Below are 25,594 nucleotides of genomic sequence, written 5' to 3' on the forward strand. Positions count from 1 at the left end.
GAGATGGTAATGCCGTTGAATGCCAAGGGAAGATGGTTAGATGGTTGGAGGTAAACTGATGATGCTGACGGGATCTTCCCGATGGTGAAGGGCCCCCTGCTGAGATTGAAACCCGGCTGGAGGTGGCCTCCTGGCAGCAGGCTGGGACAGCCAGCGAGGCCTCCTTCTCCCCCTCCGCCCCCCACTCCTGGAGCTGCGGGTTCCAGGGGGCTGCAGTTGAGAGGGGTTCATCCTCCACAATGAGAGCCTGGCAACTGTGGGCCACTCTTACTATAACCTTTTTTTGAAATCTTCTGTGGGTGCCTCCATCTTGAGCATCCCTAATGGCCCTCCACCTACAGTGGCAGTGCCCACCTCTCCTGGTGGGGCTGCCGGCTGCCCAGAGCCTCAGGTGCTTCCATTGGCACACCCACCTGTGCAGCCCAACTGGCATCCTTAACTGGATTAGTAAAATCGCGCAAGCGGGTGGACCTCATAAACCATTGTGGTCGGGACCTAGAAGTGGGCCCATCCCTCGTTTAAAAACTATGGCGACAAGATTCTGTCCAGCGTCATGGCTCGGGTTTAAGTTTAGTTTGTTAATGCTGCTGTGAAGCACCTTGGGATGTTTTTACTGTGTTAAAGGCGCTATATAAATGCAAGTTGTTGTTAGTTGTCTCATTCCATGCTTTCCAATGATCTTATAGATGAGGAATCTGTTCACCACGTAGCCGCATCAGCTCTGCTTCTTTGTAGCTACAGATACTAAGAGCAGATTGCTGACAGGGAAGTTAAAGATTCACTAATCGGGAACAAAGAGAGGGAAGCTTTAATTTAATAGGATTTTGTTCTCCTGTGTGAGGTACACCATCTTGATGCCTTCCTTGGTAGTTAATTGGAAGCTCAAGGCTAGGCCCTGCCAACAGCCTGGCATCCAGCAGCGGGCTCAGCACTGAAGGCTGTCTGTCATGTTGTGTACTGGGAGAGTTGCCCATTAAATGCAATGTGCTCTGTGCAGATAACCTGTTTGATTGTTACCATTGTGTTTACTGAGCCATCCTAAACTGTGAAATTGGTTTTCTTGAAGAAAAAAGATGTGGTGCTTAAATTAAGACAAGATTGACTAATCTATTAAAGGTTTTTTGTCCTATTTTCACTTCATTGCAACGTTTTGCTTTGGGATACCATTTTCTAGACTCCCTTTGATGCTGTCATCAAGTAGCTATTTTTCATAGAAACATAGAATGATACAGCACAGAAGAAGGCCAGTTGGCCCATCATGCCTGTGCTGGTTCTTTGAAAGGGCACGTGTCAGCCGAAACGAGCAAGCTGTTCAACCATGGCAGTCATACAGCCAAATCTGACCCTTCTCTCAATTAGTGTTCACAGTTGAGCACTTTGCAGTACCAGTCACTGGATTGTCATCAGGAATAGGAATGCTAGCAGATTGTTTTCATTCTCCTTAGCTCAAGAACACTGAGGTTAATTGTAATACCTAACGGAACATGGCACAGATGTAACATCAAAACTGGGATCTTCCTTAATTGTATCACTGAGAAGCAGACTGGGTGGTATATTTACCCACTGGTTCCACCATGTTTGTGAGTGTGGTTAAGATTTATTTTCAAGCAATATCTCATTGACATTCCTGTATGAAAATGAGGAACAGCCCAAACTGAGTCAAAGGCAGTAAGCCAAAGCACAGCACTGAGTTACTTTTTAAAATGGTTCCCTCTCCTCTGGTACTGTCCGCCTCCTCTTCGAAGCCACTGTCATCCCCAGCTCCTGAAAATTCCCACCCTCAACCCCTTTGTCTTTGAAAACTACTGTTACATCTCCGATATTTCTACTTAGTCTCAAAGCCTTGAATTATTACCTTCCAAATCCATGTCTTTGTTTCCCAATTGAATCTCTCTAATCAGGTTTTGGTCCCTAAAACTACACTCAAATAGTCTTTACCAAAGTCACAAATGTGATAGTGACTGTGGTGCGTTATCCTTCCCCATGCTCTTTGACCTATCTGCAGTCTTTGACAAGGTCAACCACACCATCCTCCTCCAATGCCTCTTCTCTGTTGTCCAGTTCAGTTGAACCTGGTTCCACTTTTGCCTATCCAATGGTAGCCAGAGTATCACCAACAATGGATTCTCTTCCCACCTCCACACCAATACCTCCAATGTACCTTCAAGACTCTTATCCTTCACCCCCTCCTTATCCTCATTTACATGCTGCCCCTTAGTGACATTATTCCACATGTACGCTGACGACATCGCACTCTACCACCTGTCAACCCCTCCTCTGTCTTTGTGTTGCCAGACTGATTGTGTTACATACAGCCCTCGATGTTCCACAATTTCCTCCAATTAAATTTGGGAAGTCGGTGATGCTGGGGTAGAGTTTGTGCTGGTACTGCTACATGTTGTGGTGTGCAATGTGAATCACCACAACCAGATGAAGGACAATAAACTCTTGATTCAATAGTTGCAACTGGATCCTGGGGAATTCATTTCCACCACATGTTCCCTTGCCCATGTTACAGCCAATTGTCCGTGTATGTTGGGTATGATATCTAGCATTGGACTGAAGCAGGAAGGCTAGTTTATTCACAGACACACTGGTTTTGTGTTTACAAAAAGATACGAGGACTCCTCAGGGCTGCACAGAGCTCGCAAACCTGTGCCAATCAGAGGCTTATATTTGTCATTTACACTAATTAAAATGTAACAAATCGATTCAGAGCTTAAAAATGACAGGGACTTAGAATATACCTGGCCATATACCGAAATATCAAACAGGAAACAAATAGGAAATGGTTTAATCTTAAAGTAACTGCGCCTCAAAAGAATGTAAGGTTGACAGATATTAGGGACTTGGTGGTGAAGGCCTGCTCGGGTCTGCCAAAAAGATCCGACCCAAGCCCGACAGAACCACATCCAACCCGAGCCCGACCCGGCCCGAGTCCTTCCATTTTATCCTGCGCCCGACCCAACCCGACCATTAGTTAACTTACCTTCTATTTTTCACTTTGTTGCTCGTCTGCACAAGCTTAAAATAACTGTAACAAAGCCAGCTTTCGAGTCCAAAAATTAAATTAACATTGGAGCCACTTACCTGTGATGGAACATGTCCGGTCCGGCCCGACCCGAGCCCGAATGCCGGAGCCGGAAGTGCAACCCGACCCGACCCAAATCCGCACATGTTGTCGGGTCCCTTCGGGTTCGGGTCGGGTAGCAGGCCTTTACTTGGTGGTGAGGCCTGGACAACTTATGTCAGCCAAGAGCGACGTCTCAACTCTTTCCATCTTCGCTGCCTCCGGAGAATCCTTGGCATCGTTGGAGGAGGAGGTGGTGTAGTGGTATTGTCACTGGACTAGTAACCCAGAGACCCAGGGTATTGCTCTGGGGACATAGGCTCAAATCCCACCACAGCAGAAGGTGGAATTTGAATTCAATTTAATTGAATTTAATCTGGAATTAAAAAGCTAGTCTAATGATGACCATGAAACCATTGTCGATTGTTGTAAAAACCCATCTGGTTCACTAATGTCCTTTAGGGAAGGAAATCTGCTGTCCTTACCTGTTCTGGCCTACATGTGACTCCAGACCCACAGCAATGTGGTTAACTCTTACATGCCCTCTGAAATGGCCAAGCAAGCCACTCAGTTGTATCTAACCGCTAGCACTGTGGGTGTATCTACCCCCATGGACTGCAGCGGTTCAAGAAGGCAGCTCACCATGACCTTCTCAAGTGCAATTAGGGATGGGCAATAAATGCTGGCCTGGCCAGCGACGCCCACATCCCATGAATGAATTTTTTTAAAAATCAGGTGGCAGGACCAGTTCTCCAACGCAGAAGTCCTCGAGGCGGCCAGCATATATACCCTACTGAGCCAGCGGCGCTTGAGATGGCTTGGCCATATAAGCCGCATGAAAGGTGGCAGGATCCCCAATGACATGTTGTACAGCGAGCTCGCCACTGGTATTAGACCCACCAGCCATCCATGTCTCTGCTTTAAAGACATCTGCAAACGTGACATGAAGTCCTGTGACATTGACCTCAAGTCGTGGGAGTCAGTTGCCAGAGCTGGCAGACAGCCATAAAGGTGGGGTTAAAGAGTGGCGAGTCAAAGAGACTTAGCAGTTGGCAGGAAAAAAGACAGAAGCGCAAGGAGAGAGCCAACTGTGTAACAGCCCTGACAACCAATTTTATCTGCAGCACCTGTGGAAGAGTCTGTCACTCAAGAATTGGCCTTTATAGCCACTCCAGGCGCTGCTCCACAAACCACTGACCACCTCTAGGCGCTTACCCATTGTCTCTTGAGACAAGGAGGCCAAAGAAGAGGTTGGTTAGAGTATTGTCCTTTTATCTTGTGCATGTTGATTTAAATAGATGGGATAAAAGTTTCCTACCTCTCTCTCCCTCTCTTTGCAGTTGCAAATTATTAAGAGAAAGAAGCTTTAAGGTGTCAACCATGGCTCAGTCGGTGAGTCTCTTTCTTCTGAGTAAGAAGGTTGCAGGTTCAAGTTCCACGCCAGAGACTTAAGCACCTAATCTAGGTGGATGTTATTGTGCAGCACTGAGGGAGTGCTGCATTGCTGGAGGTGCTGTCTTTTGGATGAGATGTTAAACTGAGGCCCTGTCTGCAATCTTAGGTGGACATTAAGTTCCTCCTGCACTGTTCCAAGACGAGAAAGGGAGACCTGCCTGGTGTCCTGGCCATATATTTATCCCTCAACCAACACCTAAGGCACATAATCAGAATATTCATCCATTGCTGTGCGTGGGACCTTGCTGTATGCAAATTGGCTGCTGGGTTTCCTATATTACAAAAGTGATTACATTTATAGGCTACACTTCAAAAACTAGTTAATTGGTCGGATGGCTCTTTGGAAATTCCTGAGGTGGTGAAAAGTGCAAGTCTTTCTTTTTTTATACTTTTTTGCCATTTATAACCCTATCTCTAGTAAGCATGACTCCAGAGCAGAGAACTAGCCAGAATTGGAGACACATTTATCACTTGTGTTGTCTATGGAAGATGGCAGAATAATGCTGAACAGGAGAGGTGTGGGAATAGTTGAATGTTCTGAATTGAATAACCTTTGGGGATTAGGAAATATTTATTCAGAAATTTCCCTTGTAAGATTAACTGTGTGATCAGTGTCCATTATAATCATAGCCCGTGGAAGGAGTAGGATTGATGAGTTAAGGTCTTTCCATACTTTACACGTTCTTATCAGTTTTTCATTGCACTAAGTCATGTTTATTCCCAAGTGGGAGAGATTTGTTCTACTATTAAATAGCTTTATATCTGCATGAGTGATTGAAAATGGCATCGTAGAGTCCCTGTTAAGCTTTCTCATTGGTTCTTGGAAACCACATGGCTGAGTGTTTCCTGCCAACACAACCTTCGACCCCTGGGGAACACACGGAAGAGATGCAAGTGGTTAAAAACAGCAGCTGACCCACCAGTTTCATGTGACTCTGTTGCCCGACCCCACTTAGACCCTTGTCTCTGATGCCCTCTCACCTACTGCCTATGTGCATTCCCCATGGCTGCCCATCATGCCTCCCCAGCCCGCTTGTCTTCAGCACCTGCAATCAATGCATTGGGAGATCCCCCAGGTAAATATTCTATGCTTCCTCCTATAAGCACAGCAGTGGGAACAAACCATAGGTAGTTGCAAACCAATGTTATTATTTTCTTGGAAATGTAATGCAAGAAGGACAATAAAGCACCAGAAAATACAGAGCAAGCAAAGGCAAAATATTAAGTCCCATAAAAGAACCGTTTATCTTGTAGAATGTAAGCACTCGATATGGAGATAAAGTGAGGTGGTACTCTATTCCGCAGTGCAGTCGCCCCTCACCTTGCTGAGCAAAAAACTCCCCCAAAGGAAAGACCCTGAGTGCAACAGATATCATGAAAGATTCTAATTGTCTTCTTTTTTTCCCTCAGGTTTTATATTCACCGGGGAGGTCATACATCGGATGCTGACTGCCACCCAGTACATTGCACCACTCATGGCAAACTTTGACCCCAGTTACTCCAGGAATTCTACCATCAGATATTTTGATAACGGTAATTTTCTTTTGACCACTTTGCTCAGTAGAGGGTGTGCAGGATTTAAGTGCAGCTGATGACACCAAACACTTAAGATTTTCTTTTTTCTACTTTTCTCTGCCTCCTTGCTTGAGGCACAGAGCCAGGGTTTTCTAGGCACACTCTAATACCTCACTCCAGTGCTGGTTCTTCTCACTTCAGTCTGGATAACGAATGTTATCCTGCAGGATGTTGTACCCAGGCTTGGTACAGTGCTCACCTGCCTTCCACACATCTGCACACCTTCCAGTAGGAATCCGGACAGTGATCAGAGCAGGAATTCTGAAACAAGAAGAGAAGATGCTAGGAACATTCAGCAGGTCAGACAGCATCAGTGGAGAGTGAAACAGAGTTAATAGAGATCCAACAGGTCAGCACGGGCCCGTGATAAAATCTAATCTATACAGGTCCATTTAGCATCAAGCAATGCTTTTATCCACAAAGCCAATGGGGCACATCACAGAGAAAAGGGGGTTCAGAGGCAAAGGATAGTGGAGGGAATTGGACAAGGGGCAGAATTGGGATAGAGGAACGGGATTGGGGAGAGCATTGAGATAGAGGGACAGTACAGAGGAGAGCACTGGGCTAGAATGACAGGGACTGGGGAAGAAATTAGGAATGAGGGATAGGACTGGGAAGGGAATTGGGATACAGGGACAGGACTGGGAGAGCGCTGGGACAAATGTACAGGATTGCGACAGAGGGATAGGTTTGGAGAGCAAATTGAGATAGAGAGACAGAACTGGGGAGGGCACGGGGACAGAGAATCAAGTCTGGGGAGAGCACACAAAGTGAGGGAGAGACAAATGCACTACAATTTTGAATTATCTATTTCTAAGCATTAAGCATATAGTTTTGACATTTGCAGTTTTCTTTCTCAGTAGGAAACATAACAAAAGCAGAGTTATAAATAGGAATTTAATTCCCATGTGGCTGTTGATAGCTGTGATGTCTGGATCATGTCTGTGGTCAGAACATTACACCTAGTAAAACTCCTGAGTGTCTGCTGTTTCTGAAAGTCTTACATAGGCGACCAAAGAACAGCACTGCTTTTATCTCACTCTCCCCCAATCATCTGTCTGTTATTTCCATGGTCCTGGCACAAACAACTGCTTGAAATGTTACTGGTTACTGCACTCCAGACAAGACTGGAGAGAGATGTAAGGAGAAAGCAACAGTTGTCAGAGCGCAGTCTGCAGGAAGTACTCCTGCCATCTTGTTCAGACAAAAAAGCATCTTTTCAGCAAAGCAAAAAACAGATGTGCTGAAGAGATTTACATTTTGAATCTTATTCTCACAATCATTCGGCCTAAAAACCCATGTGCGCCCCCTATGGGTGATGATCCATGCTGAAGTGCAAATTTAATTATAATTACCCTTTATATTTTTGAAGTTCCCATCTCCAGTGATTGTTAACATCACACAATGTGCTGCTTCCTGTCGCCTATTGCACCTGTTCAATATATTATGATTTCACTTGTTGGGTCATTTCATGAACAGATTAGAAAAAAGGAATTGAGAAAATTTTGATCTATTAATTAGATTACTCACCTCAGTCTCTGCAAATGAAAAAAATATGGGGGAACATTTTCACTGTGATGGACAATAATCTGGTGAACATTGGAACATAGAAACATGTGTAGGCCATTCAGTCCTTCAAGCCTATTCTGTCATTCAAGTATATTCTGGCTGATCTGCAACTCAGCTCCATTTTCCCGCCTTTGTTCCATATCCCTTGACATGCTTACCCCAACAAAAAATCCATGAATCCCAATCTTCAAAGCTCCAATTGTCCCAGCATCCACAGCCATTTGGAGGAGAGAGTTCCAGATTTCCACTACCCTTTGCGTGAAAAAGTGCTTCTTGATTTTGCTCCTGAATGGCCTGACTCTAATTTTAAGATTAGGCTCCCTTGTTCTTGATTCTCCCATCAAAGGAAATAGTTCATCGATCAAATACTTCTAACCTTTTAAACACCTCAATCAGATCACCGCCTCAATCTCCTATACATAAAGGAATACAAGCCATGTTTATGTAACCTGTACTCATAATTTAGTCCTCTAAACCCTGTTTTTTTCTGGAGATTCTTTGCTGCACCCCATCCAAGGCCAGTATACTCTTCCTGAGGTGTGGTGCAAAAAACTGAACACCAGATGGGAACTGACCAAGACTCTGTACAACCTGGATTCTCACCCACTGGATCAGTCAGGAATAGAAGCCAGTTACTATTAACTAAAATCAGCGCCTAAAATTAAAATAAATATTAAAAGACAAAAATATTTTTTTTGAAATACCTTTCTCGGGGTACATTTTATTTTCGCTCCCACTGGGTCTCCTGTCATAACAAGCTTGTACCACTTGCAAAGAGCATTGAAGAGCTCCAGAGACTGATTCATTATTTTTATCCTTCTAACAAAGAAAGGCTACATTTCCTGGCACAGAGCGCTATGACATCACCACAACTGAAGGGTTGGAGAGCAAGCAGCGGTTGATGAAGTAGAATAAAAACAATACCACTTTGACTGGGTTTGGCGAGTCTGCCATTTTCACAGTTACAAAAAAACAAAAATTATTGCAATGTATTCAAATATTTTTCTTTTACAGGAATGGGGCATTTTCTGAGTAATATCGATTTCAGTAGAATTAATTACACAATCCTGGAGATTTTCAAAAACACAGTTTTTTTTTAAGTTGTGTAATCCCTAAGGTGCTTGTCTAATTGCTCCACTACATCTGTGAAATATTAAAACCATGTGTTGGGATCAGTGGGCTAATTATAAATGGCAGTCTCTCAAGTGGTTAAGGCAGGGAGCAACTAAACTATGAAGACCAGGAAGGTCCCAATGTCAATCCCATTCTGTGTTGCATTCACTGTTGTCAACCAGGCCAACAGTGAAGGGAGTTGACTCCTCGCAATATCTTTGGTTAAGGTGGTGGGGAAACCACCCATGGATCCTCCTACAGATCGTTGTTCAGCAAACGGTGTGCATGTTGATTCTGAGTGAATACAAGATCAGGATTAACACTGATGCTTCTATCATTCATTCTGCCGACCCTCACAATGTAAGTCTGCACCATAAATATTGACCACTTGAATGGGAGGGTGACACGGAACCAATGCTCCAGCTTGGAGTCGTTGCTTTCAGAAAAGGAGGAAATTGGCAGGAAAGGAAATGCAATGGTCCAATGTGGTTGCTGATAGGCACTGCGTCCCCTTCAGGATAGATTGTCCCCAATAGCTCTGTTAAGATACACAGTTTATGCTATGCCTCAGTGTTAAATGTGTGTTGTACTCAGGTGCACTTAGGCAAGGGAGTTTGGGCAACCTTCAGGAGGTAATGTCAAGTTCCTTCGCTTTACAGCCATCCAACCATGGCAACAGTCCCGTGCAAAGTCAAGTTTAGAAATTTCACCTGCCCGGGAATTTTTTAAACAGTGGGCCTGAAATTCCTCAGGGGTCACTCAGCTGGGGAAAAGGTTGATAGAGCAGGGGTCTCCTACTTTACTGCAGTTGCTTTAAGTCGTTTCTGCTGGAAAACTGCTGGAAAGAATAAGGAAGAAATAAAAAATGGAAGCAAGTCCATTTGTGAGTTAAAGGAGTTACTGTCACTGATTGGCTGATGGTGGATGCCACATGGCATTGTGGGTACATAAAGGACTACCTTAAGTGTCAAGTGCAGAACAGAAGCAAAGAATGAAGGGACGGTTTCAATCCATGATTGCCTGTTCTCTAAAGGATTGGGGTAATGCCATCTTTGGTGCTTACTGCCATTATGCTGGGTGTAACTAATTGTACTTGATCATTAAGATTATCGATGCCCACTGTATTGGGTTGCTTTCTCAAGCTGATCTACGCACACAAGCAAACAGCCTGTGACTGTCCATCCATTGTTGGATGGGAAGTCATGGATTGGCTGCCCATGATTTCTTAAAATGAACTGCCTCCGAGCACCATTCCCAATTGGAATGCTGGATTGTGGCATCGTCCCGAAAGTGTGAATGCAGCCACACCTGGAATCAGGGCCCAACCTTGTCATGTCAATGAAGTAGAATAAGTCTGTCAAGAGGAGACAAACCCACGCCACTTCACTTGCGAGTCAGGCCAGACCTTACCTCTGCAATTGCTCTACATATGTTTAGCTTCAGAACAGATTCCCACCAACTGCGATATGAATATCGAAAGCACAGCTGGATGCTGTGATGTTGGATTGAAGATTTATGTGGATGGATAAGCTAAATTGAACTGAAAGGCCTTCATCTGTATTTATCATCTGATCTTTTAAACATATTTCTACACCAGTGATCCCACCATGTAACAGTTGTTAGAAATGAGAACATTTCTCTCTTAATAGACCAGTAAAAACTCAGTTACAATACTTCATCTGTCCAAATGTTATTGTCCCAGTAATTGAGTTTGATATTAACTTGGATTGCATAACGACAAGAAGTCAAATTCCAGTGTGATGGAATTCTAATTTTGAGATCTGTCCAAGTAAAATGTTAAGATTTGTGTCAGTTTTTAATTGACTGCTGGTTCTGCTGAAGAGACTTCACAGCTACAAAGAGAGAGCTTTAATAATCTTAAGGAGTAGAGAATACAGAGCCCAACAAGTATCTGGACAGGTATAAAATCAAAAAGTTGTATTAGGATAAATATAGATAAAGGACAAAATCATCTTTTGTAGAGATATTGGAACCATGAGTAATGTAATAAGCGGTTCATCTTACTGTTTGTTATCAGCAATTAATTTGGGCTGGACCTCACTGTGTGGTTTGCTAGGCCATTTCATGGGGCAGTTGGAGTCAGCTATATTAGTGTGGGCCTGGAGTCATAGGCTAGACCAGGTAAAGACAGCAGATTTCCTTCCTTGAAAGACATTAGACCTTTCTGCGGCAATCCAACAGCTTCATGGTCACTTTTACTGATCCTGTCCTTTTTATTTCCAGTTTCAAGTTCCCAAACTGCTGTGGTGGGATTCAAACTCATAGGGCTGGATTTTGTTCTCCCCCAGGTGTTGGGTTCCGTGCTGGGGGGGGGTGTGCCTGAAGATGGCTCCGGATTTGGCCGCCTCGGCGTCGGGAGGGCCCGGCCTAGTCCTTCCGACGGTGGCAAGGCTCTGTGGTGGCACCCCCCGCCGCTGGGCAACGGGACCGCAATTTAAATATTCAAATGAATAAAATTATAGACTTACCTGTGATCCTGAGGGCCTGCCACGATCTTCAGCATGGCGGCCGGCACTCCAGCACCTTCGGATCCCCGTCCAGGGAAACACGGAGCCACACTGGTGGGGAGGGGGGGGGGGGAGGTGGCGGAGGAGGTAAGGTTCTCGGTGCGGGGGAGGTGGGGGGAAACGGGGTCAAATATACGTAATGGGTGTAGGGGATGGTGGGAAGTGTTAAACCTCAAACTTTGTGCAATTTGGGGCGGAAGGTCAGATGTAAAAATGAAGTGTTTTGGGGCGTTAAGGGCAAATAGTTATTGTAATTGTTATTGTGGGGGGGGGGGTTGGAAAAGGGGCATTAGAAATTTATTTATTTAATTTTGTGGGGTAGGACTTTAAAAATTTAAATTAGGCGGCAGGGCTGGCTGACCTTTAAAAATAGCGCCGTGTCTGTGAGATTTGGGGGGGGGGTGGTGGGAGCCCCGTCTATTTAAATAAGCCGCTGTGCATGAGATTGCGACAGCTCTTTGGTGTGCAGCCTACACGGGCAGGCCACCACTTTTTGGGCTGTTAAAATCCAGCCGACATTCTCTGGATTACTAATCCAATGCCATACTTCTCAACCTTGAAGCAGGGTTATATCTCAAATATATCTCAAGTTTGTGGAGAGCAAGTTTTAAGTCTTGCTTTTGTGAGTGAACTCCTTTGCAACTTGGTGGACTGCAACAACATTTAAAGGCTGATTGATGTTCTTCAATATCTTTCTGTATTTCTCAAAAGGGTTATTTCTCCCTTTTCACTACCTGTGTCTCTCTGTATCACATATCCACAGGTCACTGAGGCAAATGCCCCAATCGATGCAGTTAACTCAAAAAGCAGGGACTTGACGGATCTTTGACTAAATGAGTTATGGAAGTGAGAGACTTATTGCTTACTCCTAACCATTTCAGTGTGTACACATCAGATATTTTTCATTGTATTGAATGGGCTCTGTCCCTAGGGGCCTTTATAACTGCTCTGCAAGTGCATGCTTGAATGAGAACTGTTGTTTTCGACAATGTTTTAGTTGTGAGTCAGTTTAACCTGTCTATTCAGCCTTGTCAAAGGATTCAGTCTAATGTTATTTGGTTTAAAAGAAAAGTTGCTAATAACACATTTAAACAATCAGCACAGCAAGACATTGCATTGAATCAGGACGCTGTAGAGCTGTGTTGTACTGGGCTGTCATTTTGTGCCTGTCCAACATTCTGTATGGCTATCATCCCTGTTCTCACTGAGCTACAGTGGCTTCCTGTCCACCAGGGCATAAACTATAGAATCTCGTACCTACATTGCCCCTCCCCATTTGCAATCTCCTTCAGTCCTATATGTTCTCCCTTCCCCCCTCCCCCAACCACTCTGGGCTGAATTTTCAGACACCCAGCCCCGGAGGCCGGGAATGGAGGCAGGAGACAGCCTAAAAATTCCGGCAGTGGCCGACATTTCAGTTTCAGGACACTGTTCCTGAAATGTTAACTGGGGCAGGGGGAGGGCAAGACAGGGACCCTGCTCTCCTCCCAATTGAGGCCAATAAAAGTATTTAAAAAGCTCTTTCAGAGCTTGTTGGAGGGGGATGGTTGAAATTTGAAGGGGACACACGGGTTTCTGGAGATGCCTTTTGCAGATCTGCTGTAGGGAGGTGGGCACAGAGTGAGAGCCAGTCATGGCTGCCCCACAGCATCACTCTGGCCCCATAACAGGGTCAGCAGGGAAAAGGGGGATTGGAATTTGGTAAGGAGGTGCCCTTGGCGCTGAGTAGGTAGCGGGGAGAGTGGGCACTCAGCCTTCAGGCAATGACAGGGTCCTCATCCCCCTGGCATTGAGGGGGCAGGAGCAGGGGGCAAGGGTGCTGAGGACAATGAGACGGCTACCTGTCCAAAAGGAAAGCTGCAGCTGACAATAGGGGTACGACTGTCAGATTTTGAGCCCAGTGACAATGAGGGGCAACAGCCTCCACAGGAAAGGCAGAACTCATGGCAGCAGGAGGGCACGGGAGAGGAAAGAGGGGCAGGAAGGCAATGGAGGACATACCCTCAACACAGGATCTATCACCGAAGATGGAGCTACCTGGAGATGACCGAGACCCAGTGCCACAGACATCTGTGACCTCGTCGCCGAAGGCCTCGCACCTCACAGCACTGGTTGCCATGCCCTGCCATTAGCCATCCAAGTCACCGTGGACTTGAACTTCTTTGCTTCTGACTTATTCCAAGGATCATCTGTGCACCTTAGTGGCATCTCACAAGTGGCTGCACGCCACTGCATCTCACAGGTCACTGATGCCCTCTTTGCCAGAGCTGGGCAGTGCATTCATTTCACAACAGATGCGGCCTTGCAGAGACAGAGGGCGTTGGGTTTCGCCACTATCACTGGATTCCCCCCCCCCAGGTACAGGAATCATTGATTGCACCCATGTGGCCATCAAGGCACCCAACAACTGCCCACCAGATTTGTCAAGAGGAGGGGCTTCCACTCCCCCAACGTTCAGCTGGTCTGTGACCACAAGAGCTTCCTCCATGTGTGTGCTCGCTTTCCTTGGCAGCTGCCATGATTCCTTCATCCTCCAGCAGTTCAGGCTGCCTCGGATCTTCACTCCAAACCCCAAAATGCATGGATGGATCCTCGGGGATTAGGGATATCCCTTGATGACATGGCAACTCACCCCCCTTCTGGAGCCATGACAGAGGCACAGAGGCGATATAACCAATGCCACCCGCTCAGTAGGACAACCATTGAGCAGGCCATCAGGCTTCTGAAGATGTGATTGTTGTGCCTGGACTGTATGGATGGCATCCTCCAATACCCTCCTGCAAGAGTCCAGTCACTATGGTGGTCAGCTGTGCTCTCCATAGCATAGCCCTCCAGTCGGGTATGGAACTTGAGGATGGTGAGGCCCTGGAAGGAGACAGCTCATCAGGGGAGGAGTAGTTGCAGGAGGTAAGAGAGAAGGACAAACAGGAGCAGAAGGGAGATGACCCTGAACAGAGAGGTGCCCCTGCTGCATGACGTGGTGGCCTCCCCCTGCCACCCTCCAGGAAGAGGATCACCCTTCTCTCCCTCACAGCCTCCAGCTTTAGATCCAGGTCAGCATCAATGAAGCGAGGGACAGCCCTGCCCCAGGTGCCAGGCCTCTGCCTCCCCTGTGATATCTCGCTTTCCACGGTGGTGTGTAAGGCTTTGGCACAATCAGCGGACCTCTCCCTTAAGGCAACCAGCAGCCTCAGTGATGGTTGCCATGGGGAGTCTAAATCAGTCCCACACTTCGGGCTGAATTTTATGATCCCGCTGTTGGGAGCGGCGACAGGTGTGCAAAGTGGCAGAGGTCCCTCTTGTCACGTGAGTGGCCGTGGCGCCGCGATTCCGTGGCAGGGTGGCAATGGAGACACCGTTCACGGCATCACCTGATGTTGGAGCAGGTGCTGGCACCATCTTTAAAAGCCTGCCGGCCCTGCATTCACTCTGTCGGTGGATTCTACAGAAGCCCACTGGACCAAAACTTCGGTACACTTCCAAAAATTTCTAACTCAGCAAGCAGCCCCCCGGCCAGAGCGCCTCCCCATTCACACATAAGCCCCTTACAGAGATCCCCCCATTCACACACAACCCCCTTGCAGAGATCCCCCTATTCACACACAGCCCCCTTGCAGAGATCCCCCTATTCACACACAACCTGCATGCAGAGATCCCCCTATTCACACACAACCCCCTTACAGAGACCCCCCTATTCACACACAACCCCCTTACAGAGATCCCCCCATTCACACACAACCCTCTTGCAGAGACCCCCCTATTCACACACAACCTGCATGCAGAGATCCCCCCATTCACACACAACCCTCTTGCAGAGACCCCCCTATTCACACACAACCTGCATGCAGAGATCCCCCCATTCACACACAACCCCCTTGCAGCGATCCCCCTATTCACACACAGCCCCCTTGCAGAGATCCCCCTATTCACACACAACCTGCATGCAGAGATCCCCCTATTCACACACAACCCCCTTACAGAGACCCCCCTATTCACACACAACCCCCTTACAGAGATCCCCCCATTCACACACAACCCTCTTGCAGAGACCCCCCTATTCACACACAACCTGCATGCAGAGATCCCCCCATTCACACACAACCCTCTTGCAGAGACCCCCCTATTCACACACAACCTGCATGCAGAGATCCCCCCATTCACACACAACCCCCTTGCAGATCTTTGATCTTTATGTCGTCATTGTCGACAGGAATAGTGCCGGAAGACTGGAGGATAGCAAATGTTGTCCCCTTGTTCAAGAAGGGGAGTAGAGACAGCCCTGGTAATTATAGACCTGTGAGCCTTACTTCAGTTGTGGGTAAAATGTTGGGAAAGGTTATAAGAGACAGGATTTATAATCATCTTGAAAAGAATAAGTTCATTAGCGATAGTCAGCACGGTTTTGTGAAGGGTAGGTCGTGCCTCACAAACCTTATTGAGTTTTTCGAGAAGGTGACCAAACAGGTGGATGAGGGTAAAGCAGTGGATGTGGTGTATATGGATTTCAGTAAGGCGTTTGATAAGGTTCCCCACGGTAGGCTATTGCAGAAAATACGGAAGTATGGGGTTGAAGGTGATTTAGAGCTTTGGATCAGAAATTGGCTAGCTGAAAGAAGACAGAGGGTGGTGGTTGATGGCAAATGTTCATCCTGGAGTTGAGTTACTAGTGGTGTACCGCAAGGATCTGTTTTGGGGCCACTGCTGTTTGTCATTTTTATAAATGACCTGGAAGAGGGTGTAGAAGGGTGGGTTAGTAAATTTGCGGATGACACTAAGGTCGGTGGAGTTGTGGATAGTGCCGAAGGATGTTGTAGGGTACAGAGGGACATAGATAGGCTGCAGAGCTGGGCTGAGAGATGGCAAATGGAGTTTAATGCGGAAAAGTGTGAGGTGATTCACTTTGGAAGGAGTAACAGGAATGCAGAGTACTGGGCTAATGGGAAGTTTCTTGGTAGTGTAGATGAACAGAGAGATCTTGGTGTCCAAGTACATAAATCCCTGAAAGTTGCTACCCAGGTTAATAGGGCTGTTAAGAAGGCATATGGTGTGTTAGCTTTTATTAGTAGGGGGATCGAGTTTCGGAGCCACGAGGTCATGCTGCAGCTGTACAAAACTCTGGTGAGACCGCACCTGGAGTATTGCGTGCAGTTCTGGTCACCGCATTATAGGAAGGATGTGGAAGCTATGGAAAGGGTGCAGAGGAGATTTACTAGGATGTTGCCTGGTATGGAGGGAAGGTCTTACGAGGAAAGGCTGAGGGACTTGAGGTTGTTTTCGGTGGAGAGAAGGAGGAGGAGAGGTGACTTAATAGAGACATATAAGATAATCAGAGGGTTAGATAGGGTGGATAGTGAGAGTCTTTTTCCTCGGATGGTAATGGCAAACACGAGGGACATAGCTTTAAGTTGAGGGGTCATAGATATAGGACAGATGTGAGAGGTAGTTTCTTTACTCAGAGAGTAGTAGGGTCGTGGAACGCCCTGCCTGCAACAGTAGTAGATTCGCCAACTTTAAGGGCATTTAAGTGGTCATTGGATAGACATATGGATGAAAATGGAATAGTGTAGGTCAGATGGTTTCACAGGTCGGCGCAACATCGAGGGCCGAAGGGCCTGTACTGCGCTGTAATGTTCTAATTCTAATTCTAATATTCACACACAACCCCCTTGCAGAGACCCCCCTGTTCACACACAACCTGCATGCAGAAATCCCCCCATTCACACACAACCCCCTTGCAGAGACCCCCCTATTCACACACAACCCCCTTGCAGAGATCCCCCCATTCACACACAACCTGCATGCAGAAATCCCCTCATTCACACACAACCCCCTTGCAGAGACCCCCCTGTTCACACACAACCCCCTTGCAGAGACCCCCCTGTTCACACACAACCCCCTTGCAGAGACCCCCCTATTCACACACAACCCCCTTACAGAGATCCCCCTATTCACACACAACCCCCTTGCAGAAACCCCCCTGTTCACACACAACCCCCTTGCAGAGACCCCCCTGTTCACACACAACCCCCTTGCAGAGACCCCCCTATTCACACACAACCCCCTTGCAGAGACCCCCCTATTCACACACAACCCCCTTACAGAGATCCCCCTATTCACACACAACCCCCTTGCAGAGACCCCCCCATTCACACACAACCTGCATGCAGAGATCCCCCTATTCACACACAACCCCCTTGCAGAGACCCCCCTATTCACACACAACCCCCTTGCAGAGATCCCCCTATTCACACACAACCCCCTTGCAGAGATCCCCCTATTCACACACAACCCCCTTGCAGAGACCCCCCTATTCACACACAACCCCCTTGCAGAGATCCCCCTATTCACACACAACCCCCTTGCAGAGATCCCCCCATTCACACACAACCCCCTTGCAGAGACCCCCCTATTCACACACAACCCCCTTACAGAGACCCCCCCATTCACACACAACCCCCTTGCAGAGACCCCCCTATTCACACACAACCCCCTTGCAGAGATCCCCCTATTCACACACAACCCCCTTACAGAGATCCCCCTATTCACAAAACCAGGTTGACTCTGCCTGATTACCTTGCAATTTTCTAAGTGCCCTGCTAGAACATCGTTAATAATAATGTGATGCTACGGTTGTTACCCCTGCTACATTTGTGAAATGTCTTCCAGAAGTTGAAAAATTTCCTGATAATAGTCCTAAAATAAATGTTTTTGTTTCAGATTTCCAGCATCCGCAGTATTTTGCTTTTACTAAAATAAATGTATATTAGTTCAGACCTGTGCTCTACTATTGTTGTTTAATTTTGTAATATTCTGCATGTACTTTATGTCCTTAGTGATGTTATGAAGGATCAGCTCGTAGATGCTTCCTTTCCAGTTTAAAAAAAACCCAAATTTCTTCAGTCTTTCCTGACAACTCAAGACCCAAATACGAGGAATCAGTTTTGTAGGTTTTGTCTGCATTGCCACCAGGTGCTCATACGTCTCTGTGTCAAATCTCACCGCTCCTTTCTGTGTTCTTTAGGGACAGCATTTGTCGTCCAATGGGATAAAGTCTTTCTGCCGGACCGGGAGGATATCGGAAGTTTCACCTTTCAGGCCATGTTGTGTCAAGAAGGGCGGATTGTGTTCAGTTACAAGGATGTGAGTATGGAAGGGGAAAGCTGGGATCGGGAAAACCAATGCCTTCACTCTCACTGAAAATAATAAGAATTGGGGAGATGGAATAGAGGAATAGCAAGTCTCCTTATACCTTGACATCACCTGTTATTCTGTTGACTAACTTTGGCAATTCCTCTCTATCCGACAAAAATAGGCAGAAAGAAAGGTCGTCTCAGACCAGCCAGGAAGACAGTAGACCCCTTTGACTTTCTTAAAACCTATTACATTTCTAACTTTTCCCAGTTCTGATGAAAAGTAATCGACCTGAAAAGTTAACATTGTTTTTCTCTCTACAGATGCTGCCTGACCTGCTGGGTATTTCCAGCATTTTCTGTTTTTATTTCAGATTTCCAGTATCTGCAGTATTTTGCTTTTGTTTGGGGAAAATAATCGGATTCATTTGGGCGGCACAGTGGCGCAGTGGTTAGCACCGCAGCCTCACAGCTCCAGGGACCCGGGTACTGCCTGCGCGGAGTTTGCAAGTTCTCCCTGTGACTGTGTGGGTTTCTGCCGGGTGCTCCAGTTTCCTCCCACCGCCAAAGACTTGCAGGTTGATAGGTAAATTGGCCATTGTAAATTGCCCCTAGTGTAGGTAGGTGGTAGGGAACATGGGATTACTGTAGGGTTAGTATAAATGGGTGGTTCTTGGTCGGCACAGACTCGAAGGGCCTGTTTCAGTGCTGTATCTCTAAATAATAAAATAAGTTTAGAGAAGAGAGTATCATCAGGTGAAGCCCCATCAACTAAACAACAAATATATATTCTTGAAAAGCATTAGAATTGTTATAAATTACTTGCAAAGCTGGCACAATATATTTATAAGTTAAGTAGGGAGAAAGAATATAAAATGCACCAGAACCTTTCCTCAAACCCATGCCCATCCCTTTATTATTGCTGTCAAAAAATTCCAACCATAAGATCCCAGCAGTGCCATTATCTGAATATCTAATGCACTAATCAGATAGAAACATAGAAGCATAGGAGAAATAGGAGCAGGAGTAGGCCATTCAGCCCTTCGAGCCTGCACCGCCATTCAATACGATCAGGGCTGATCATCCAAACTCAGTACCCTGTTCCCGCTTTCTCCCCATATCAGATGCTATTATACTGTTGTTTTTCCTTTATTTCTGATGGACCTTAGAAACCGTTGCTTTTGATAATAGTGAATATAGATTGCAGTAATTTGGTTCCAAGCACGAAGCCAACACTCCACATAAAAGGAGCTGCTGTTAGTTTCAATCTAATTTCCATCAGCTAGCTATTCTGCTGTTATGAAATGAGCCAATTGCTATAGAAACTGCCATAAAAGAATATTGATGGTTTATTCCAAAGGAACTTGTAGAAGTACAATTAAATGGTCCATCAAATTACATGGTCTATCTCCGACACTTCCCTTCCCTTCCTCCACTTCTCTATCTCCATCTCTGGGAATGGGCTGTCTACTAATATCCATTATAAGCCCGCCGGCTCTCACAGCTACCTCGACTACACTTCTTCACACCCTGCCTCCTGTAAGAACTCCATTCCATTCTCCCAGTTTCTTCGTCTCCGACACATCTGCTGTGATGATGCTACCTTCCATGACAACGCATCTGGTATGTCTTCCTTTTTCCTCAACCGAGGATTCCCCCCCACTGTGGTTGACAGGGCCCTCAACCGTGTCCGACCCATTTCCCGCATCTCTACCCTCACCCCTTCCCCTCCCTCCCAGAACCGTGACAGGGTTCCCCTTGTCCTGACTTTCCACCCCATCAGCCGCCATATCCAAAAGATCATCCTTCGCCATTTCCACCACCTCCAGCATGATGCCACTACCAAACGCATCTTCCCCTCCCTTCACCTGTCAGCATTCCGAAGGGATCGTTCCCTCCGTGACACCCTGGTCCACTCCCCCATTACCCCCACCACCTCACCACCTTCCCACGGCACCTTCCCCTGCAATTGCAGGAGGTGTAATACCTGCCCATTTACCTCCTCTTTCCTCACTATCCCAGGCCCCAAACACTCCTTTCAGGTGAAGCAGCGATTTACTTGTACTTCTTTCAATGTAGTATACTGTATTCGCTGCTCACGATGTGGTCTACACTGGGGAGACCAAATGCAGACTGGGTGACAGCTTTGCGGAACACCTCCACTCAGTCCACAAGCAAGACCCCAAGCTTCCGGTTGCTTGCCATTTCAACACTCCCCCCTGCTCTCATGCTCACATCTCTGTCCTGGGATTGCTGCAGTGTTCCAGTGAACATCAACGTAGGTTCGAGGAACAGCATCTCATTTACCGATTAGGCACACTACAGCCTGCCGAACTGAACATTGAGTTCAATAATTTCAGAGCATGACGGGCCCCCCATTTTACTTTTATTTTTAGTTATTTTTTCTTTTTCCTTTAAAAAAAATTTTTTTTGTGTTTTTTTTGTGTTTATTTTATTTTATTTCATCTTCGTTTGTTCAGTTTGCTTACCCACTTTTTTTCATGTTTGTACTTGCTGCTGTTCAATTTTCAGTCCATTAACACCCTATCTGTACTAATACTTTGTCTTTCAACATACCATTAACATATTGTTTGCCTTTGCTCCACAACCTTCTGGTCAGCTATTCTGTGATCTTGTCCTATCTATACCTTCTCCTTTGTTATCTCTTGCCTCACCCCCACTTTACTTGCTAATAACTTTTTACATTTCTAATATTTGCCAGTTCTGAAGAAGGGTCACTGACCCGAAACGTTAACTCTGCTTCTCTCTCCGCAGATGCTGCCAGACCTGCTGAGTATTTCCAGCATTTCTTGTTTTTATTTCAGATTTCCAGCATCCGCAGTATTTTGCTTTTATATTATTGTAGAAGTACAAGTTTGCAGCTGGCATTTTTAGTTTTAAAAATACTTTTAACAGTGGAGGGATCGAGGCAAAGTCTGAAGTATTTTGTATTTTCACGATGAGAGATGTCCACATTGGGGAATGAAACTTTTAGTTGTTAACCTGTTAATTATGTATCAATTGTTTAATTATGTGCAGGTGGAGGAATTAATTGGAGTCTTAATTGAGCGTGTGTAAGCTTACTGAGACTGGTGGAGGGTTTGAGTGAGGAGCTACATGTTTGGAATCCTTTTACTCTGTACAATAAATGTGAAACTGAGTAAAGATAGGCTCCGGCATTATCCTTCCACAACAAACTTTCTGGAATTTAACACTAGTGTCCAGTATCAGAATCAAGAACTCCCAGATCAACTATATAACAGGTTAGATGTAGAGCAGGACTGTCCCAAGACTTTTGTCTTTGTGGCTTATGTAGGCGAATAACATGGAGCGCCCATTAACCCACGTATAAAGATTAAATCCGTATTCCCATTGATTTGCACATACCTCATTCTGATACAAACAGATTTTTGGTGTTCTGATTTAGAATTTGTCCACCAGTTTGTCCACCAATAGACTGGGACAATGAAATTGGCAGGAGTAGTCTAGAAGATGAGTTTGTAGAATGTTTTCAGGACAATTTCTTGGAGCAATATGTTGTGGAGCCAACTAGGGATAAAGCTATCTTAGATCTAGTATTGTGTAATGAAGCAGGGTTAATAAGCAATGTCATCGTAAAAGATCCACTGGGAAACAGTGATCATAATATCATTGATATCCGTGTTGAGTTTGAAAATGACATGCTCCAATTACAAATTAGAATCTTAAACTTAAAGCCAATTACATAGGCATTGTAGTAAAAGGGTATGGAAGGATTAATCTTGAGAGAATGTAAAGATTACCGTCCACCAGGAGAGGTAAGAGATCATGTGGGAGAGACTCGAGAACAGTTGCAGGACAGAGGGAGTGTCCCCCAACCTGACCTGAGCACTACAGAGAGTCCAGATTCCGCCAGGGAGGCGACACAATGCAGAGAGAACCCGCACAACACAGTGCAGCCCACCATGCCACTCAAAGACTACCAGAGAGAGAAAGAGAAATGCAGCAAGTTCCTACAGGACTGCTGCATGGACAGAGAACTTGGGAAGAAGCAAGTCCAACAAAATTGTCAGGTACACAGACAAGATCAAAGAGAACCACTACTTCCGACGCAATTCCCAATTAAACTGTGGGAATAGTTGGCGATGGATTTATTCTTCTTGGAGGGAAGATCCTATCTAATTATAGTTGATTACTTCTCAAGATGGATTGAAGTTAAGTGGATGTACACAACAATAACTGAAGCAGTCATCACAGTTTTACAAGAAGTTTTCGCAACACCTGGTATACCTGATCAGATAGTATCTGATAATGGAACACAATTTACAAATGATTACTTCACGCACTTTGCAAAAGAATGTGGATTTGTTCACCTAACAAGCTCTCCTAAGTATCCACAATCAAATGGAGAAGCTGAGCGAGCAGTCAGTACCATTAAAGCCATGTTGATGAAAAATCAAGATTTCCAATTAGCACTACTGACATACAGAACTGCTTCATTATTGTGCGGATTAGTGCCATCAGAACGTTTAATGCGAATAAAACTTTGAATGGAACTTCCAATTCTACCCAAGAAATTACGTCCAGGATTGCAAAGCAAGGATTATCAGAAAGTACAAGACAAAGAAAAGTCGTGTTGAAACGAACAGACCCATAATTATAAAGGAAGATACCATACAAGAAACCTACCAAAGTTGTCAGAAAGGCAAAAGGTAAGGGTACAAGACCAAAATAGAGAAGGGGTAATTCTCCAGAAAGACAAGAATCAACAGCGATCTTATCTAGTACCACCTCAAGAAGGTTCTCTGCGGAGAAATAGAAGGAATCTTATTTCTTTACATCAAAGACGTCAACCGGTCATACACTTGGCCAACTCAGATGATTACCCAAAAATTGAAAAAGCACCGAATGCTACAAACCTCAACAAAGGCCGTCCAAGTCAAGAAACAAGGGATCAGAGAAAGACAACAACAAGATCAGGGAGAGTTGTGAAGTCACCCGATAGGATGAATCTATGAAGACAGAGACTTGGGGGGAGATGGGGTAGCATGTAAATAAAGAATTGAATGTATGTAAATATATATTGGGATATAGGCTTTGGGGGAGATGTAGTATAAGGGTATAAAAGGGTTAATCTTGAGAGTATGTGAAGATTACCGCCCACCAGGATGAGGTAAGAGATCATGTGGGAGAGACTCAAGAACAGTTACAGTGTGGCTTTTGAAGGAGACACACAGGCTAGTGTGGGGTGTATATAGTTACAATACAATAAAGATTAATGTTTAAATAAGTACAGTCTAAGAATCTCTCCGGCTAGACTCTATACCGTGGCAGCATATAGAACCAAATATATAACAGGCATGAGGGGAGAACTGGCTCAGGCAAATTGGGTAAATAGACTAAAAGGTATAGCAGTAAATGAACAGTGGGAAACCTTTAAAGAAACAATTCAAAATGTTCAACAAGAATGCATTCCTTTCAAAAACAAAAACTCAGCCAGAAAGACCCATCTGTGGCTCATTCAGGAAGTTAAGGATAGTATTAGATTTTTTAAAAAGGCTTACAATGTTGCAAAAAAGAGTAGCAAGTCTAAGGATTGGGAGTGTTTTAAAACCAGCAAAAGGCCACCAAAAATTTGATTAAAAAGGAAAAAATAGAATGAGAGTAAACTAGCCAGTAACATAAAACCGGATTGTAAGAGCTCTTATAGGTATATCAAAAGGAAGAGAGTAGCTAAAGTAAACATTGGTCCCTTGGAAGCAGAGACAGGAAAAATTATCATGGAGAAATGAGGAAACGGCAGAGGCATTGAACAAATATTTTGGGCTGGATTTTAATGCCCCTCTGCCATCAGGAATGGTAGTGGGGTGGGGGCAATGAAGATTGGTGCAGCGGAGGCCCACAACCGACCCCGACAGCCGCAGACCCTGTGTCGAACGCGGCAGTGGTGGTGAGGCCTCGTGGCAGCCGCCCCGCCGCTCAGTGACGGGACGCCTATTTCAATATGTAAACTAATTTACATACCTGATTTAATGAGGGTCCCGTCGCCTCCTTAATCGCTGGACCGATGTTCATTCGGGTGGCCGACAATGCCGCGCCTTCGAATCCCTGTTCGGGGAAACGTGGCGCGACAGCTGTGGGGAGGGGGGGAGGAGTTTGTTTTCCCTATGCGAGAGGCGGGGAGCAGGGTAACAATGATGCGGATTGGTTGGATGGGGGTGATGGAAAGGGGTAAAGGGCAATGTTGCCGAACTTGTGGGGGGACAGGTCAAATGCACAATATTCAAATACTGGAGGGGAACAGGGCATGAATGTCTGGAAATGCCATTGAGGGGGAGTGGGGGGAAAATGCATTTGAAGGTCATGTAATTGTGATTTGTGGAAATCTAACTTACTTGGCCCTTTAATTTTTAAATCTCCATTGAGGGCTGTAAGCCCTTTAAAAATGGCGCTGGCACCTGCGAATTGGTGCCGGACGCTGTTGGCGGCGACGGCTCGCCCGCCCCCTCCACATCATCGCAGAGGGCGAGCGCCGCAGCCATGCAAATGAGCCGCCGAGTTTGAATTTGCGGCGGCTCCGTGACACGGTGCCCGTGCGGGCGGGTCTTTGTGTCTGTCGTCACTGTAGAAGACAGAAGTTCAATACCAGAAATAGGCAGTAACCAAGGGGCTAAAAATAGTGAGGAAATTAAGGAAATTCATATCAGCAGAGGATAAGTATTGGAGAAACTTAAGGAACTAAAATCTGACAAATCTCCAGGACCTGATGGCCTACATTCTAGGGTTCTAAAAGCGATAGCTTCAGATATAGTGGATGTGCTAGCTATGATTTTGCAAAACTCCTTAGCTTCGGGAACAGTCCCATCAGATTGGAAGTTGGTAAATGTTACACCACTTTTCAAGAAGAGGGAGAGAGAAAACAGGGAACTACAGGCCAGTTAGCCTAGCATCAGTTGTTGGGAAAATGCTGGAATTTGTTATTAAGTAAGTCTTAACAATACACTTAGAAAAGCACAGTATAATTGGAACAAGTCAACATGGTTTTACTGAAGGAAAATCCTGTTTGACAAATTTATTAGAGTTTTTTGCATAGGATAGATAAAGGGGAACCAGTAGATGTAATATACCTGGATTTCCAAAAGGCATTCGATAAGGTGCCACACAAAAGGTTAATT

At 45.6% G+C, this 25,594-nt stretch overlaps 1 protein-coding gene across 1 annotated transcript in view; it reads left to right on the forward strand.

The window, feature by feature from the left end:
* The window catches only part of LOC137347956 (plexin domain-containing protein 1-like), a 467,720-nt gene that overhangs the window by 317,770 nt on the left and 124,356 nt on the right, over nt 1-25,594 (forward strand). The window contains exons 5-6 of the mRNA XM_068013022.1: nt 5,936-6,058; nt 18,332-18,450. Coding sequence (XP_067869123.1) covers nt 5,936-6,058; nt 18,332-18,450 — 242 coding nt within the window. The remainder of the gene's footprint in view (nt 1-5,935; nt 6,059-18,331; nt 18,451-25,594) is intronic.

The sequence above is a fragment of the Heterodontus francisci genome, chromosome 33 (genome assembly GCF_036365525.1).
Source record: "Heterodontus francisci isolate sHetFra1 chromosome 33, sHetFra1.hap1, whole genome shotgun sequence".
NCBI classification, from domain to species: domain Eukaryota; kingdom Metazoa; phylum Chordata; class Chondrichthyes; order Heterodontiformes; family Heterodontidae; genus Heterodontus; species Heterodontus francisci.